The sequence below is a fragment of the Cervus elaphus genome, chromosome 21 (genome assembly GCF_910594005.1).
Source record: "Cervus elaphus chromosome 21, mCerEla1.1, whole genome shotgun sequence".
Lineage (NCBI taxonomy): Eukaryota > Metazoa > Chordata > Mammalia > Artiodactyla > Cervidae > Cervus > Cervus elaphus.
Genome location: NC_057835.1, coordinates 46346449 through 46366256, shown reverse-complemented (window position 1 = coordinate 46366256; position 19808 = coordinate 46346449). Strand labels below are relative to the sequence as shown.

At 35.5% G+C, this 19808-nt stretch overlaps 1 protein-coding gene across 1 annotated transcript in view; it reads right to left on the bottom strand.

Annotated features, from left to right (window-relative positions):
* Positions 1 to 3351: 3351 nt before the first annotated feature.
* ZBTB10 (zinc finger and BTB domain containing 10) overlaps positions 3352 to 19808 on the bottom strand; it is a 31891-nt gene continuing 15434 nt past the window's right edge. Inside the window, exons 3-6 of the mRNA XM_043879529.1 lie at positions 12138 to 12236; positions 8890 to 9066; positions 8516 to 8688; positions 3352 to 8277 (exon numbers count right to left, since the gene is read on the bottom strand). Of these exons, the coding sequence (XP_043735464.1) occupies positions 7972 to 8277; positions 8516 to 8688; positions 8890 to 9066; positions 12138 to 12236 (755 nt within the window). The 3' untranslated portion in view covers positions 3352 to 7971. The remainder of the gene's footprint in view (positions 8278 to 8515; positions 8689 to 8889; positions 9067 to 12137; positions 12237 to 19808) is intronic.

Here is a 19808-nt window from a genome sequence, read left to right as displayed (position 1 = left end):
TAGGTCCCCCTAACAGTATGGGAACTCTACACTAAGGTGTCCGTTTCCCTGAGTACAGTCAGGTCTTCTGAAAAAAAGAACCTGTCTAATACTATACACTTGTCCAGTAAGCTGACAGAGAACTGGGAGGCACTAGAAAGTAGTGAATTTTCAAGGTGAAAATATTCAGCTTTTTATTACATTGAAGAGGAACAAGGCAAAGTGCTGTGTATGCATTACTAACTTTATCTGCACCATTTTCTATTTTCAGCCATTCGACCCTTCCACTAAATCACTTTTTAAAAATCACTGAAATTAAAGGCCTCTTTGATAAAGTTCCCTGATTGTCTAACTTTGCATCTTTTCCCATCCCAAATCGTTTAGAGTAAAATAGTGAATGCAGTGTGACCCCATTATCCATCATAGGTAATCACTTTCTCACAAACTGGTATTGAATATATCTGCTGAACATATGTGTGACCAAAGAACAACAGAGTCCATTGACTGAAATGGGAACTTACATTGTGAGTGTGATATAGGTCACCACTAGTAACAAAGGCCAGCAAACAAACTAGGGTGCCCAGAAGTCAGTGATGTTCAGAAGGCAGGAACACAGCAAAAGTTTAGGACGATTAATGGCTCAAAAAAACGGCCTGAAGTCTAAGGCAGGACTCCAAGGTAAACGCCCCGAAGCCTATGAAATAATAAAATCTTATAAGGAAGCAAATTTAAGACTACCAACTGAATTATACCTACACATATAAAACTCTAGTTGCTCACCTAGAACTAAAGTAATTCTTGGGCTTCCCTGGTGGCTCAGACAGTAAAGAGTCTGCCTGCAATGCAGGAGACCCAGGTTCAGTCCCTGGGTTGTCAAGATCCCAACCAGGAGAAGGAAATGGCAATCCACTCCAGTATTCTTGCCTGGAAAATCCCAAGGATGGAGGAGCATGGCAGGCTACAGTCCATGGGGTTGGAGTCAGACATGACTGAACAACTAACACACACAAAGTAATTCTTAAAATAAGTTCTTTGCACTTTCTTTGCCATAGAAGAGAAGTCTAAGACCTTGGGTTAGAACTCTTGGAGGCTGATCCAATTGCACTGTCATTCTTTGGAATGAGCTAATTGTCTTAATGATTTAAGTGGCAATTACTTGAAAATTCAGTGTGGTAAAACCTGCTTTGGGGAATCACTTATGTCTCTATGTAAATACTACCATCTCTGTTTAGGAATCCAGGAGCTACCAAAATTCGAGTAGATAACTAAGAACAAGGGACAGATAAACATATTTGTCTTTCCCACTGTAAAATACAAATGCTAACACCCAATATGCCTCTTCACAAATACAAAAAATTCTATCAGTAACTAAAACATCAGGTCCACACATCTATACCACTGTTGCAGCCTACATTACATGAAGGAAAAATTCCAATAGGGTTTTCTTTCTAGTTTCTTCACATCTTCCTTATATACACTATTAAGATATTTAGATGTTAGTGGTGGCTATGCCAGTCATTAAAATTTTGCAGCAAGTGTCTGATCTTGTCGCTCAAGTTATAGAGATGGTGCAGCTTAAAAAAAAAAATCACTATTTGTATTGAGATCTCTATGGTAGTATTTGCCAAAGGTTGGGTTTGGTTATTATGTCTTTGGGTAGAGACACCGGTGGTGGTACTGAAGGGCTCCTAGGGCCCAGTGTGACCTCATGTATCCCACACATGGCACAACACAAACCATCAAAGAAAGTTGACTTGGAAGCTGTATGCCGTGAGATACCAGCAGGCAAAAGCCTTAGAAATGTTTCTTACGTCTTTAATCATTCACTTAGGAAATAACTTTGAGCTCTAAGTGCCAGGACTGTTATTTGAATATAATTTGTAGTCTTTAATTTCAAAAGTTTTCACAAATGTTAAATATTTATTGAATGAATTGGTTACAGGTAAGATACTGAAAGTTGAAGAGCCCTGATCTAAAACTGACTGTAAAGTCATTGTAGTGACCTCCCTGGGAATTGATTCTGTATTGGTTAACTTTATAAAGTGTCTTTACTTCTAAGAATCTTTTTAATAATTAATGAGACCATCTTATATACTGTCCTCTCAACAACTGTTGGGGATATGTTTCAAGAAGACTGTCTTTTGCATATCTTTCACTAAGACTAAAACATACCTAATTATGCTTGGAAGAGTAGTACTTTATTGCCAAACTGACTGTTAGATGGGGGAAAAATTCAAAAGGTAATATTAATAGCATGTAAGGCACCATGCAACTACAGAACTTATTTTTTATTCACTTTAATTTTCCTGTATTCCATTTTTAAATTTCCTTTATTTCAGATAGTTATTAAAATTCGAAAGAGCTTTAATTTTCTTATCCAATTACAGATCCAATCATTGAATTTCCTACACCATCTTCCAAATATTGGTCTGGATTTTTCGTGAAAAAGAAAAAAGTTCAAGTAACAATTTTTTCCATAAAACTAAACATGACTTTCTACGTTTCAGCTGTGTTCCATTTTGGTGTCAAAATGTCCTTCATGAGATATTTATACATAATTTTTAACAATGTTGTAAGCAAAACAAGAAGTTGATAACTACAATGGTCTAGAAAAATCACAAACAAAAAATTCATTTTGAAATTGAAATTTGGGGTGAAGGGGTTGGTTTTTTCCCTCAAATAATCCCTACTTCATCTTTTGTCCCAATCTTAACCCCTTGGAACCACAGAGATTATCTACACAAACCATTAGAATGTTTCTTACTGCCACATGAGAGTTCTTTTAGAACTTTAAAAGACACTAGGAATTGTATGCAATATGGGCATCCCCTCTTCACTTTCCAAACTAAATCAAAACTGTCATTTAATAATTAAAAGTCTGGGTATCCAGTCATTCTATGATTTCCTTTGTTCTATTACTTTAACACCATCACCACACAAAAAAATGTTCTTTTCTGAATTATTAAAGTTTCAAAGACTTCAAAGTTGTTAACCCACTAATCTGCTATATATGCAATAAATATAAGTGAAGCAAAGTATGTACTTTCAGGGAAAATATTTCAATGTTTTCTACAACCTGGAGAGAATTTCAAAGTAATGAAGATAAAAGACAAATGATATGCTAATTATAAATCACTGCTTTCTATTCATTAAAGCAGCTCTCCAAGAATTACTACTAGGAGGTAGTTTGAGTCTTTTATGCACTTCACATAAAAAGAGATAAACCTTAATATTCTACAATACAAAGGAATCTGAATTATACATAAGCTAAAGTTTATAAAGGAGTTCCCATACCCAGTTAGTCTAAATTATTATCGTTAAAAGCAATCTGGATTAAATATGAGTCAACAAAATTCACAAAGCCAGAAGCAGTTCAGTGCTCACAAGTTTATATTTTTAGGTTTGATAAAGATTCTTGTGTATTTTCTAAATACACAGACAAAAAAAAAAAAAACAAAAAACATTGTGGAAGTTTACATACATGTCTTAGGACACTTATACTAGGTAGGTAAATTACATTAAAAATTGGTCTTCGTAAAAGATCTTCCCAAAGAGCTTTTACAAACAGCAGGCAGAAAGTGTTCTTTTGTTTACAGTGTTTTTAAAATGCTGATTCTCCCATCTCATAATGGCCTCAACCAACCCTCTCCTTAATCCAACTTTGTTCTTAATAGGCAGCATACTCCACAAATTTTAAGTACCCAATGTCATAAAATTCAGGGCTACAAAAGATCTTTTAAAATGTGCTTATCCCTAAAACATTTTAAACTAAATACCTTGAATGGCTCAACTTCACTTGAAAGTAGGGATACAGCAGGGAAAAAAAAGGTTTCCATTTAAAATCCTAAAGTGACTAAGAAAAAATACCTGTTAGTTCTAAGCATGTATATTATGTACCATAGTTAAGTTTAAGGATCTGGGTGACTGAACGGCACAAAAACTGGGATTCATGTCTAATTCTTCAGTTACAAATCATCCTTTTAAAATGAAAATGCTACAGCCAATTAATAGCACGGGCTACACTGAAAGGTATCTTGTTTACAGTCATGTGGTATAACAATTGCTGTATTAAGAGGCAAGAGTAGTTAAGGACATTTGGGGGAGGAGGGATTAGACAGACACTCAAATTCCTAACATAGCTGTTTTATACGGAAAATATGTCTCCATAGACAGACCACTTTAAAGAGCTAAAATCCTACAAAAGTAGGGGCAAGAGAGCCCCCTAAAAAGAGCATGGGCTTCAGAATCAGACCTGGTCAAAACCCAGCTCTACCTTGTAGTGACTGTTACATTAGTTCAATTAGGCAATTTCATGGAGCCTTTCCTTGTCTATAAAATGGAGACAATAGCACCTACTTATAGGGGATTTGATAAGGTAAAGCGCAATGGCATGTGCAGGCACTAAAAAAAAGCTAGCTTTTGGAATTATTCAGAAAAATAACTTTCATCCTATGCTGACAACACCCTAAAAATGTAAATAAAGCTTACTGGTTTTAAATTTTATGGTTTTTAAGACCCTTCTTCCATCAGACTTTCCCCAATATTATACTAGTCATCTTCAGGCCTTTTATAAAACATTGTATTAATACAAATTTCTAAGTCCCAATTTTTTCATTCCCGTTCTCTATTCCTCCACCCCTTTCCCCCTTGGTTCCCATGTATTATTTAAACAACTAAGATGTGTCATGTCACTATTATGCACCTGGCAGTGTTCTAAGTGCTTTACATATATGAATAGACTTCTTCATCTCTTCTTCAGCAGGATGGCTCTACCAAAAAACCAGCTCATGCTTTCCCCCAAATTTCAAAACTATTCATTACTGTTCTGCTTTCCCTTATAATGCTTTTCTTTTTTAGCTCTTAATTGCGAGGGTGCTGAAATTTAGCAAAATATCTAGTGAATGTGAAAAATAAGGGCCAATAACAATGAAAAAGCAGGGGCTGTATGGAAGTAACTGCCTCTGAAACTCCTAAGAAATAATACATGATTTCTTGATTTATATGAGAGGGTCTGTTACTACAAAATGAATAGGAAATAAACAGTTTATACTCTCCCCCTTCATTAAATAAAAGATCTAAAATATTTTTCATTTAAAATATAAGTTACAAGAGAAAAATTCAGCAAGTGTGTAACACATAATTCCGCCAGGGCACCACGGACAAAATTATGAGTATTCCACTGTTACTTCTCTGAGACCAATCATGAGTTCTTAGTATCTATCAACTTCCTGAAATTGTACTGTAAGTCAGAAAAAGAATATACTTAAAAAAATAGAAACATCCAGTAGTATACCTTAGTACTAAACTATTTTTTTTAAAAAAGACCTAGAAGGGAAAAGGCAGTCCCTTCAAGATCACGAAACAAAATAAGTTAGGCAGTCAGCAAGTAGAAAAATCTGTCAATTCTGTTTCTGGTAAAATGTTTACTTTAAAAGAAGAAATTTTTATATAGGCTGAGGCTAATATATTCAAGAGTATAAACATTTTTCCTTTGGATTACCTTTCTAAAATCAAATTCTTAAAGTATCATTATTTCAGTTGACTAAAAATATAGCCAAATCTGTCACAACACAACACAGAAGGTAATGGACAATAATTATAGAATATTTTAAATTAACAGTAACAAGCCATCTACATCAAACCTTGTTTCCAACTAAAACCAAAACAAAAGCACAACAATCCGTAGTGTACCAAGTGTGTATTTTCAATTTACTGTATGCAATCTAACAAAAATTTGGTCATAATTTACCAGATATACATAAACAATTTAAGTAGTAAAGAAAATTCAGTTTAAAGAGAGTAAGTTCATATCTTAAGGAAAAGTAAAAGTACATTAAGAATGTAAAGCCAAGTCCAGTTTCTATGCAATAAGTGAACTGTAGTCTAATAAAGCAGATTTAGGTGATTTTCAGATATATATCTTTTCTCTTTAATATATATTTATATATAGACAGATCTACCAATTGTAAACTATGGTTTATTTTAAAGGAGAGGGATAAATGGGATGAAAGAAATCTTTATACTATACTTACATATTCACAAAGCAGAACATTTTACGTTTAAAATACTTTTCCATTCATAGTATCTTTGCCCAACTAACGTCTACTTTGGACCCCACGAGAATTACATTTTACTCATTTGTCCAGAACACTGAGAAAAAGATGTACTCTTCAGTCTTAAACAAAAACCAAACCAAAACTATTCATGTCAGTTTTTCAGTTTTATAGAAACTATGATGAAGTATAGGTGACAAATGATGCATCTCATCATGTAACTGTACTCTATCTTTGATTTATCCAAGCAGAAGCATCAATGTCTAATGTTAAACCATCTTTCTACTGAAATCAGAGACAGTTAAAGTCTGTCTCTTAAAAAACCCAGTCTTTTCAACTTTGATCAGATAGAGCACCAAAAGGATTATGTCTGTCAAAGTGTACTTTTTCCAGACGACTAGCATAATTTAGTTACCTGATATAAAATAGGAAAATATACTCAATTTCTATTTAAAAGAAAGCTGAAAATATGATATCCCTCAATCTTATATAATATACAGTATGTTCCTGATAAACATTGTGCATATTCATATCAATTATGTGAAATGCTGCTGTGAGTCAATCAGTTAATTCATCTGTCAGACTAAATAAATCTGGTGATTTCAACTTAATACATCATCCCTTGTATCCTGAAGAATTTAGTGAACAGAATAATAAATTGTAAAGCCTCGTAATATTTTATTTGTAAGACTTTTTCAGATTTGTTGAATCATGGTGACTACTAAAAAGACTATATATATATATCAAGATGTAGTGATTTCAAGGAATTGAAAAATAAATTAGTTATCTATCATAATTTCAAACCCTGAATACCCCATAAGTATGAAACAAAAGAGAACGCGCTTTTTGTGTTCATTTTAATGATAAAAGGGCACAGGAATAAAAACCTGATATTTCACTTATATTGCATAACAAGCTAACCAAACTGGACATGGAGGATAAATTATAAAACAAATCATTTTACTTATTATTTCTATGACTTTTCTTTCAATTAGACTTCTGTCTTTTGAAATAGGACTGAGGTATAGTACACTGGCAAAAATAAAAAGAAGCAAACAGGAGTAGTGCCAAAGTAACAGATACCCAAAACCAAATGCCTTGTCAGAAAACGTCATATAGTAACCATTTATCAGATTAGAGCAGCAGAAGAAAGTTACTTTTAAATCATAATCATTTTAGTGGTATTTGTCAACCTCGCCATGGTACTTTGCAACATCATTCTTCATTTGTAAAGTAGTAAAATTCATGTCAGAAAGGAAAGGGGGAATGGAGGAAGTCAGTTAGTTCATTCCAATAAATTACCTCTCCAGTTCTTATAAACATGCCCATCAGCACAAATTGAGAAATAATACCTAAGACTAGAAGAGACTTGGTTTAAGTTATGAAGCAAAATAAAGTGAAAAATACAGAAAAGTAGAACCAATGGGGTTGAAAAGGCCCCTCACTGAAAATCTGTATTAAAAAAAATAAAATTAATAAAAATAAAAATAGAAACAAAACTCTACTAGTACAAACTAGCCTGAGTGGTTTGATGGACAGAGTAATTAGGTCAGCTGTCACTGTACTCTTAATAAACGAATTTTCTTCATTCATGTTAAAGTGGCACATGAATGTAAGCTTTTTAAGGACAGGTACTATATTTTCAGAGGATCCAAATACTTACTGTATACCCTATAAATAAAAAATACTTTTACTCTGATAACTGACTGAAGATGTGTGAACTCCATGTGATTCACCCACAAGGTTGTTTGCTGTACAGTCCTGTGCAAATATAAAAAAAAATTTTTTTTTGCTATAAGGCTTTGACCCTACAGTTTTCACAGCAATGTAACTACCATCCAGCATGTACCATATTTTGCAAGCCTTCAAGTTCAACAATCCAAACTGTTGATTCATATTATGTCCAAATGCAGCATCCTTGAGGAGTAGAGCAGGTCAGTTAGTCATCAAGAGACATACAAACATCTCCTGATTCATCCCATCGAGATGCATCATTCTGATCTTCTCCATCATCAACCAGCTCTTCATCAGCTTCTCCTCCACCATTCCCCTCATATTCTTCATCCCGAGGGAAATCTGTATCCTGTCCCTGATCTACACCTTCTTGTCCTCCTGGTTGTGACTTATCTGCACAGTCTACACAAACACCATAGCGCCGAGATCCATGTCTTATTCCAACACTGGCTGCTAACATGAAGATCTTCTTACACACCATACATTTGTATTTTTTATCCTTTTTATGCACCTAATTGAAAAGGTGAAAAAAAAATCCAATGTCAGGACAGTATAGACAATATAATACATTTGAACCACTCAAATTAAACCTCCCATCTAACAAAGCGTAAATATACTATTATCTTTCTGTATGAAGTTCAGTACTGGTTTCACAAATAACATTCATTGTTTAAAGCAAAAATTTGCAGGTAATAGTGTTAAAATACCTTAAACACAGTTTATCTCAATGATCACTTAAAGTTACTTACCAGGGAATGTCTTTTTACATGTTCTCTTCGAGTAAACAGTTTTCCACAAATATCACAGCTAAATGATCTGACTCCCGTATGAATGAGCAAATGCCTTTTTAGTGTTCGTCTGTATTTGGCTACATAGCTACAATGAGGGCATTTTAACTTGTTCATGATTAGAGATGATTCACCTTTGAGAATTAAAAACAACAAAAAAAGCACTCATTATTATACATTATACAAAACTCGTCAAAAGCTTGCCTATTCCTGAGAATAGGGATTATTGTATGGCTACTACCATCTGAGTTTTTTAAAACCCAGAATGTGGAAGCTTTTAATTAATTGATAAAAACAGTATTAAGAGCTCTGTAGATGTTTTGACTAATACTTGCCATTTTCCCAAGTTTCTTGTTTTGGCCAAGATTCAGGCAATAATCCATACTTGAAATCGTTAGAAGCACCTGGTATCAATCCATACTTGTAATCGTTTGAAGTACCTGGTATCAATCCATACTTGAAATCGCTAGAAGGGCCAGGCATCAGGCCATACTTGAAATCATGTGAAGGACCTAATACAATTAAAAAGTGATTTTGATATAATGATGGTAATTAAGATGACTCTTACTGGAATTAAAAAGATGGATATAAAACTATTTTATGAGCATCATGATATGAGCAACAGCCTAATATAAAATAGATATATTAAAAACTATTTTAGTTTAAAACTGAGATGGCCTCATACCTTATTATCCTAATTTACAATATCCTGGTATTAGAATAAATAACAAACTAAAGTTTAAAATACAATTTAAACACAGGAAAAAAAAATTCAGTAGAGTAAAAATACCATTTAATGGTATGTTGAGACTACATGAAACTACCCTTTTACTTGTTGCTGTTTCTCCCACTGAAGACTTATACCACCCTGAAGTCCAGCTGTGGGATGGGATAGTCTTCTATCAGTACAGAAAAGGTGGGCTAAGGATGATGAGTATAAACATAGGGTAATTATGAAAGTTAAATTCTTATATTATTAGACCCGTTTGTTGTTTCAAACACGTTGGAGGGCAAGGTAACAATGAATTTGGGAGTTTACCAAAATCTAACTTCATCCTTAAATAAAAATTTGGAAAGTACTCCTTTGGCAATGTAAACATATCCAGAATTCCCCATTAACTACTGCCACCCTATCCTAACTCATTATCAATTGTTGCCTCCGGATTAGTTTCAATAGCCATCAGTTTGTCTCCAAGCTCACACTGTGGTGCATTCCTAGAGAGCTCATTCTCAACACAGCAGTCAGATTTTTTAAACTACAATATTGTAAAGTAATTAGCCTCCAACTAATAAAAATAAATGAAAAAAATTTTTAAAAAAGTAAAAAAAAAAACAACCAAACTTTAAATCAGAACCAGATACTACTCCAACTAAAAAGTCTGCTAAGACTAACAATCTTACTCACAGTACAAGCCAAAGACTACCAATATACTACAAAGCCTTAACTGATCTAGCCCTTGCTTCCAAACTACTCCCTTGGTTATTCTATTCCAACCACACTAGCCTCTGTGTTATTCCACGTTGGTAAAATGGCTACTACTTCAAAGCCTTTGCACTTTGCACTTACTCCGTCCTCTGCCTGAACACTCCTTCTAGGATATATGCATAGCACACTTGTGTAGGAATTTAGCAATTTTTCTCCCATACACACAATTTTATAAAAGAATGCCTGCCAAATGGGTTTTCTAAGAATTTATAGAAAATATAGAAAATACAATTTTCTATATCTATTTGCCAAATACATTGCCTTTTATAAAAATTAAAAGAATTTAAAGATTTCCCTCTTAAGGAAAAAGTGAAAGTATTAATATCCACAATACAAAAAAATCTCTAATGTATTTAAAAATTGTGATTCATTACTACTACTGTAAACTGTTTTGTACCGGGACTACTTTCACTTACTGTTTTTTAATGTTAGGAAAGTCCTCTGAACCCACAATTACATATTTTAATTATAATGTAACACTGCTTTGGGGTAAAGTGAGACACCACATTTGTGTGTGTGAGGAGGAGGAAGGTTAGGAGTAGTAGCCTGTGAAGGTTAATCAATTTTCAGTTTCACACTTCTAAATAAAGCTGTGAGTTTTATGACTCAGAGATCTTGTCCAAATCAGAGCAAAACAAAGTAAGCTCTAAGAGCAAGGACTGTGCTTGTGTACTCATCTCCGTGTTTCTTAATGTCCAAGACATACACCATTCAGTGACTTCCCCAGTGATTCACTGGTTAAGAATCCGCCTGCCAATGCAGGGGACACAGGTTTGACCCCTCATCTGAGAAGACCCCACATGCCTCGGGGCAGCTAAGCCCCTGCACCACAGCATGCACCCAGAGCCTCTGCTCCCTAACGAGAGAAGCCACGAAAATGAGAAGCCCCCACTCTCAGCAGCTAGAGAAAGCCCGTGCCCAGGAAAGAAGGCCCAGAGCAGCCAATTAAAAAAAAAAAAAAACAACAGACTTTTTTTTATAACTTCTTTCAACAGTTAAGAGAAACCACCTTAAGGCAGTTTCTTCAGAATTATAGCTTAATTTTGGTCCGTGCACACTGCACATTCAAAAGCCCCTGAGAGCTTTCTGTAAGGAGCACCACTGTTGTCCCAATTGCTTAAAAGACTTCTAAAGCTATAGAAATTTTATCACTTTCTTCAACAAATGTTAGTTTTGCCAAATGCTGTCTCTCTATGGATGCACATGTACACCTTTTATGTACTATTTGAAAACAACTTGCCTGCTTCATCACTTTACCCCTCAACACAGTATCTTTTAGAACTTTCTCTTACATAAACTATAGTGCCTTTATCACATCCAAGAATTTTTTAGGAATATCACTTAAACCATACTACATATTCACTTTTCCAACTATCTCCAAGCAAATATCTCTTTTTTTGGATCAATGATATAATCAAGATAGATGATACTGAGACCATGGAATAATATACTGTTACAAACCTTCACCAAGGCATCACGGGATGAACCTAGCAATAGTGGCTCACTATCTAATAATGATTTTGAACTACTTCCCCGGAGGTTGCAAAAAAATGTATTTTATCATTCTTCTATATTTATTAGCATGACATTCTATAAAGAAAGCTTTCTCCCTTTTTAATGTACCTATATTATTCTTTGGAATACCCATGGATTCTTTGCCTTCTTGTGCAGGACACTTTCCACAAAGCAGTTATAAATATCACTATTTAGAATTGGTATTTCCTATAGTCATCAACAACCAAACTATTATTTTACATCAAAGTTAGTTAAAATACACTAGTCAACCATTCTGATAATTACCATTCTCACACCATCTATACACTAGCTAGAAGCCACAATCTATTAACTTAATTGCTTTTGATATTTAAGAGCTTTAACATGTCTCCTTCAAAGAGAAAGAAACACCTATTCATATATTTACCAGTCTTCTAAATTCTATAATCAACATTAGCTGCCACAGATTGAAAGTGCTTATATTAATACCTAACACTTTCCTTTAAGGAAAAGAAACTGCTGCAGGTCCTTGATAAACACATACACATTCCCAAACTTCAAATCCTCTTAAAGGTACTCCTGCTAAAATTCTACTGTACCTACCAGCATCACCTCCTTCTTGACCAGAGCTGGCTTCAGTCAATAAATTTGCACTGACATTCCTATCACAATCTGGCCCTGAGAGTAGAGCACCATCCAGATCTGAAAAGGAGATATAGAAGTATGTTATTTATAACCACACCACAGCCACCACCCAAAACACCCCTCTCTTCTTGGAAATGTTTCTTATGCAGACTAAATAGAGGCTATTTGCAAGTACTGAGTAACTACTATGTGCTTAACACTACAAGGCAGAAAAGCATACATAAGACATGTTTTTCAGCCACAGGAGTAACAGCACACTGGATTAGAATGAGCCTCAGAGCCAAGGTGAATTAGGTACCCTAGCTCCATCTGTATGACCACATGCCTCAATAGCCTCATATGCATCCACCTGTATCATAGATCTGATACAGAAATTTAATCAGTTAACGCAAGCCAAGTATGGTGTCTGATATCCAAAAGATAGCTGCAGCTGCTAGTACTAAGTGCTAGGTGTATAAAATATTACTGTTTCTGCACTGGTTCAGAATTGGAAAGATCAATTAATACTAGATTTGTAAAAGAAGATTAATTCCTACATTTGTAAAAGGAAGATGTAATTATTTCCCTTGAATCTATTTTATCTTTTTCTACCACTGCCTTAATTCAGGAACTCATCATTACTCTCCTGGATTTCTTTCAACAGTTCTTTTCAACAGTTTCTTGGTCTCCTTGCTCCAAGATACAATACTTTCTTCATTTCCCACAACATTGCCAGAAAGATCTTCCTAAAACACAAGTTTTATGGTGCTCCTTTACTTAAAAATCTTCAATGGTTGACCAGTTTTTAGGATAATCTTCACAATTCTTTAATTTACAATACAAGTTTCCTAATATTCAGGTTCCTATTTTGCCAATGCAGGAGATTCAGGTTTGATCCCTGGGTTGGGAAGATTCCCTGGAGAAGGAAATGGCAATCCACTCCAGTATTCTTGCCTGGAAAATCCCACAGACAGAGAAGTCTGGCAGGCTACAGTTCATGGGACAGCAAAAGAGTCGGTCACTCACGACTTAGTGACTAAACAACAATAATTTGTGAATCTAGCATCATCCCACTGCTACAGTCTACTCTTGTGTTATGAATAGAAGATGAATTAGAGACACAAGACAGACAATGAAAAATCTGGCTGTAAAGGGATAGAGTGAGATACAGGTTAAGAGTTTGGGTTTTTTAAGGTGAAAATTAAAACATGTTTAAATGCTGAAAGGAAGAAGTCATTAAGAAAAAGAGAGGACACTGCAAAGAGAAATATTGCAAAGAGAAGGAATTATCAAATTTGTAAGATTCTTAGAAAGTCTGGGATCCAGAAGCATTAGACAATCAGTATACATACACAGAGAGGTTTGAGGACAGACACTTAAAAACTACATGTCTATTGGCTTTTATTTTCTCTAACATTAAATGTAGAATGTGAAGTTACTCCCTAGAGTAAAAGGGTTGGAAGTCAGGAGAATAAACAAGTAGTTCATGTGTAAAGAAGGAACAGTAAACAGACACTCATCCTTTCCTGTTCCTTGATAGCAGGGATACTAACTAGGATTTTATTTTCCCAGTATTTATCATAATGCATGACTTTAAAAGGCTTTTTCAATAGGTGCTGTTAATTGTTGGCTTGAATAGTCTGACCTTTGCAACCTGTTATTAAGTTTTAACTTCACATATCTCGGGAGCTCCCTGGCAGACCAGTGGATAGAACTCAGCCCTTTCACTGCCATGGCCTGGGTTCAATCCCTGGTCACAGAACTAATATTCCACAAGCTGCATGGTACAGCAAAAATATAAGGGGAAGAAAAGAATAATTTTGTCAATTTTCTGGTATATAATAATACTAAAACATCCATAAACCACAAATTAATTGAAATCTAATGACTCTGCTTTCCTTTGTAAGTTAAATGTATTTCAACAATCAATGAGAAATCCACAAACCACATGAAAGAATAGCCCCAGCTCACCGCAACTAGAGAAAGCCTGCACACAGCAAGGGAGACCCAGAATAGCCAAAAATAAATACTAAAAAAACTTCAAAAAAAATTGAAAATCATTCAAACAATGTTACTCTTCCCAGTATCTTTCAAAAAGTCACTCTAAAGTGTGTACAGGGCATTTCTTAAAATTCTGCCAAGTAGGTTTGTAAATATAGGGTGTTTCTATTTATATAACATTCTATAGTTAATTGTTGAAGACTTTCCTCAGCTAGTTCTTAATGGACACTTCCTGTCTCCTACCCTATCTATGAAGTATTAGGATTTAGTTTGTGATCTTTAATCCTACATGGTCACTAATACAGAATGTTCACCTCAACCTAAAACCTTACTAGATGGCTAATAAATTCTTTCTGAGGTCTTTCCAATAGTTATGTATGAATGTGAGAGTTGGACCATAAAGAAGGCTGAACACTAAGAATCAATGCTTTCGGATTGTGGTACTCTCAAAACTCTTGGGGGTCCCTTGAACAGCAAGGAGATCAAACCAGTCAATCCTAAAGAAAATCAACCCTGAATATTCATTGGAAGGACTGATGCTGAAGTTGAAGCTCCAGTCCTCTGGCCACCTGATGTGAAAAGCCAACTTACTGGAAAAGATCCTGATGCTGCGAAAGACTGAAGACAAGAGGAGAAGTGGGCAGCAGAGGATGAGATGGTTAGATAGCATCACTGACTCAAACAGACACAAGTTTGAGCAAACTCCGGGAGATGGTGAGGGACAGGGAGGCCTGGCGTGCTGCGGTCCAATGGGGCACAAAGAGTTGGGGACAACTTCGTGACTGAACAAACTCTTTCTGTGTACAAGAACAAGTCATATCCATACTACAGATATTAAAACCCTTTTGAAAGGCATCAACTACTTGGTTCTTGATATCAAAAATAAATCTCAAAACAAGTGAGCTCCTCCAGGTTGACAATAGCTTTCATAAAAGCACACCTAACTCAGGAATCAATATATGCTATCACTGCTGTATCTTATCTCAAACCATCTGGAAACTTATTTGTAATCAGCTGAGTTGATGTGAATAAGACAGAAACCAGGCAACCAACCTTTCATTTGATGTAAGAAATCATATTCTGCTTTGCCAGGAACTCTTTGTATTCATCATTTTCTCAAAAAAGCATAGGGTTAAAAAATAAACTCCCTGGTGGCTCAGTGGTAAAGAATCCACCTGCCAATGCAAGGAACATGAGTTTGATCCCTGGTCCAGAAGATCCCACGTGTCACCAAGCAACTACGCCTGTGCACCGTAACTACCGACGTGTGCTCTAAAGCCAGCGCTCTGCAATAAGCCGCCCTCATACTGGGGTGAGGAGCCCCTGCTCCCTGCAACTAGAGAGAAGCCTGCACAGCAACAAAGACCCAGCGCAGCCACACATAAGCAAGTACATTAAAAAATAAAGCCTGATAAACGACATCCATGACCTTCCCATGGAAATCCTTCTCAAATGCATTTTTGCCAGTGAATAGGTGATCCTCCCCCTAAACAAAACAAACAAAAAATACACCCCTGATTTTATGCACACACCCCTGATTTTATGCAATCTTCCTATACAACACATTAAATTTCACTACATATTTATGCAGTAAGAATATGCTTATCCTCAACCTTAAGAGGAAACTAAAGTTACTGCAGAGTGCTGCACTGTTCTTTAACAGTATTACACTGCCTCCTGACAACATGAGCACCAAACCTGGCAAGAAAGCAGGCAATTAAAAAAGGTACAACTGCAATGCTGGAAATGAGAGAGTGCAGAAGTATACCCATCTTAAATTATACTCACTTACTTTTCCAGTGATACTAATACCATTCAGTGATACTGCTAAGTTAAAATAAATAAACCTATCTACAGGGACTAGACGTCCCCCGTGGCTCGGGGGTTAAGACTGTGTTTCCAATGGAAGGGAAGAAGGGAAACAGCTTCGATTCTGGTCAGGGAACAAAGATCCCATATGCCATGTGGCACGTCCAAAAAAATTTTTGTAATTTAGAAAATAAACAAAAAATAAAAAACCAAAAAACTATCAACATTCTGCAGCAAACCAGCCTTCACTTTATTAATCTCTTTATTTAATACAAACATCTCTGGGTATTTCCCTGCTGGTCCAAAGACTAAGACTCCATACTCCCAGTGCAGGAGGCCTGGGGTTCAATCCTTGCTTACAATCGCACACACCAATTAAGATCCAATGTAACCCCCCCTCAAAAAAAAAAAAATCTCCAAAATTTTAAGTGTACCTAGCTATAAGCTGTCATTGTCCTTTACATACATTTTTGTCTCTTTGAAGCAACTTCCACCTCTGAATTCATTTTTCATTCTTCTCTGACATCTCATTCATGGGTTTTTAAAAACCTGATTATCAACCAATGGAAAGGACGACACGGTAGAAACCTCAGCCTTTACCTTCTCCTAAAATTTTAACAATCATAACTTTATTTTTTCTCCACAAGGAAATAAATAGCAGTATCTACCTACTTCACAAGGTTGCTATGAAAAGTAACATCAGTAAACAAAAATAACATACAAATTATAAAGTGGAACATAAATCATGATGTCATTAAATGAGGTTAATCTTGGGGCATGTGGTTATAGGTTTCTCTTGGACCACAGAGGGCACAAGCGTCACTTCCGAAGCATCCAGTGCTTTGCACAGCACCTGCCTGTAAGTGCTCAACAAAACTATGTTGGGAAGGAGGTCTTCCTGACCGCTTGTTTTTGGTTCTCAAAATTCCACACATGAGGCAGGTGCAGACTAATCCAGATTTTCTTAAAACACAAATATTCTTGAAAAGAATGACATACGAGAGCACATCAGAAATAGAGGTTATAGAGGTTATAGAAACAATGACAGCTCCGTCCTACAAAAACTCAATAAGATCTACTCAATTTTTGTTTTCTTGTAAATATATACTAGCAAATAAATTTCTCTGAAGACAGCTTCTGAGGACTAAGTCTAATTTTATTTCATAAACTGTTATAGATTTTTTTCCCCTTTGTTCACTGCAGTCAAGATTTTTTTCATTTTTCAGTGATGAGTAAATTCAGTTGCAAACGTATTATATAAAGCACCCTTGACAGTTCTATGGCAGCTGAGACTCAAACTGTAGTCTCCCTTTACCCCCAAACTCAGTGATGATTCAAGTGACAGACTAGGCTTCACTGTTTCTTCTTTGCTCCTATTCAAACAAGGTTGTTATTTCTTTCATGACCAGGCCTTAACAGGTCTCTTCAGAACTTATTCCACTTTAATCCACGAATAACACCTTCCAAATGCTTTTATGTTAAAGGCAAATAAATAAACAAGATTGCACCTCTAATTGAGAACCTCTCATTGCTCACAGTCTGTGAAATAAAATTCACAATTTATTACCATGTCAGAGAATTACAACCTGGCCCTAACCTATTGACCCCACCTCACTATCCCTACTCACTCCCCTTTCTATTCACTTACTCCCTTCAATTTCTTGCCACTTTGCACCCTCTCCTGGCAAACTCCTACACAAAAGAAGATCCAACTCTGTGAAGCTTCCTTCAACTCTTAATGAGAAATCAGGAACCTCCCCCACTGCACTCTGCCATACTTCTGATTTTAACATTTATCACATTACACTGACACGTTTCTACCTCACAGCCATCCTAATGTGAACAAGTTCTCAATCTTAACAGCAATATCATTTACCCTGTTCGCTCAGTTTCGTGTGGACTCAAAAATTTTACTACCAAATTTCCTCTTATGAAGTGGAAAGTCATTTTGGGGTCCCAGAAAAGTAGTATTTGGTTATGACACTTCTGGTCACCCCAGAATATTAAGGCTACATCAGAAATAAAAAATTCAGTCTTAAAAAATTCTCAAGGGCTGACATTAACAGGCTTTAGAAAACTTAACATCCTCAGCAGGTAGAAAGCATTAAAACTGATCCACAAAAGGCTTCTTCAACATGCAGTTTCAGTCTGACCATACAAATTGTTTCCTTAATGCTTATAACTTGAAAAGAATAATCACTAATGCAGCCACCCCGTGGATCAAGTATGGCAGAGTGGGATGGAAAGGAACACTAGGCAGAGGAAAATGAAGGAGAAGGAAAAAAAGATGGCAGAATATTCCTACTACCATACAGTTACTTATTATCATCCTTTAAGATTAAATATTGAAGTGTTACATATTAGTGTAACTGACAGTCCATTAGCTAATGGTGGACATTTATTTTTCAAAATGAGCATCAGCCCTTCAAACTACTGACTACCCAACTGTAACAGTTTCTAAAGAAAAGTGACTTAAATCACTCGAAACTCGTTCTTCATAATATACTCAAAAGGATGCCTGAAAGATAGGGCAGTACATATTGGAATCCCTTAAGAAAGAACTAAACCCAGGCCCATAAACCTGCTATATGGAACGTTTGGGTTAAGATGTAGGATACATACATTTTCAGATTTTAGGAAAAGTAATAACTATGATATACCCCCAGAAGGGTCCAAGGGTGGCATCCTGTAATCAAAGCGTTATTTCTGCAACAAAACATATGGATGTTCACATTTAAGGAAAGAAGCAAAAAATACAAACTAGTTTTGCTGCCAATTGAATATCAGGTTTTGTTGCCAAAATGATTTTTTAAAAGCTTTGGTTAATTTTTACAGCCTTCAAGATTTCATAATTATAAAATTTTCTTTCCTTCTAATTATAGAGACATTCTGTATGATAAACTTAAGCCAACTTAAGTGGCAGAACCAAGTCCAAATCTTCTTTACTAAGTCTAGGTTCCATGGTTTTTAAACATTTTAAGTAGTTCATACAGTAACTTTATATGGCATGGCCAAAATATGGAAAAGTCTCAAATCAGATGGCCAGTGTTCAAAGCTGTAAAAATATTTTAAATTCAAACAAACAAAAAACCCCCGATCATTAAGAAAGCATTTCAAGGAACTTCCCTGGTGGTCCAGCAAAGTGTCTGTCTTGCAGATAACCTGGGGACACCAGCTTGATCCCTGGTTGGGGAACTAAGATCCCAATGCTGCAGGGCTACTAACCCGTCACGTTCTGGAGCCCTCATGCCTAGTCGGGTCCCACACAACTAAGATTGACTCAGCCAAATTAAGTAAAATAAAGAAAGAAAGCATTTCAAGATTCTGGAACCTCTGAAGGGATCCCCTGTATCAAGTGTCACTCAAAATACATTAGGGGCCTAAGTACTGGTTGCTAGACAACTTTAGTAGAAGTAATAATTCACTACTTCAAATATGACTCATTAGGGTATCTTAAAGACATATAGTTTGAGCATTCTTCTCTCAAAATTGTTTTCTATACATTTGAATTATATGCTTTTCAATCAAAACCCAATTACACAAATTGAAGACGTTAAAGCTTAAACCTGATTTCAACTCTACTTGTAAGGATCAATAAAAATTCACAAATGCCACAAAACAAAAAGAAAAGTACAGATGAGAGAAAGGAGCTTTTAGATTGTTTACAAACTCTAAATTATATCCTTTGATCAAATAAAACCACTGTGCATCTGAGTATTTGTACATTATTATGAAAAATTCAATCTATATGAAATTTTACCAGCTTTTATTAAAGACAAAAATCAATTTTATAACCTACTGCTGTATTTACTAGAAAATGCTTTTCAGAAAACTGTCTTG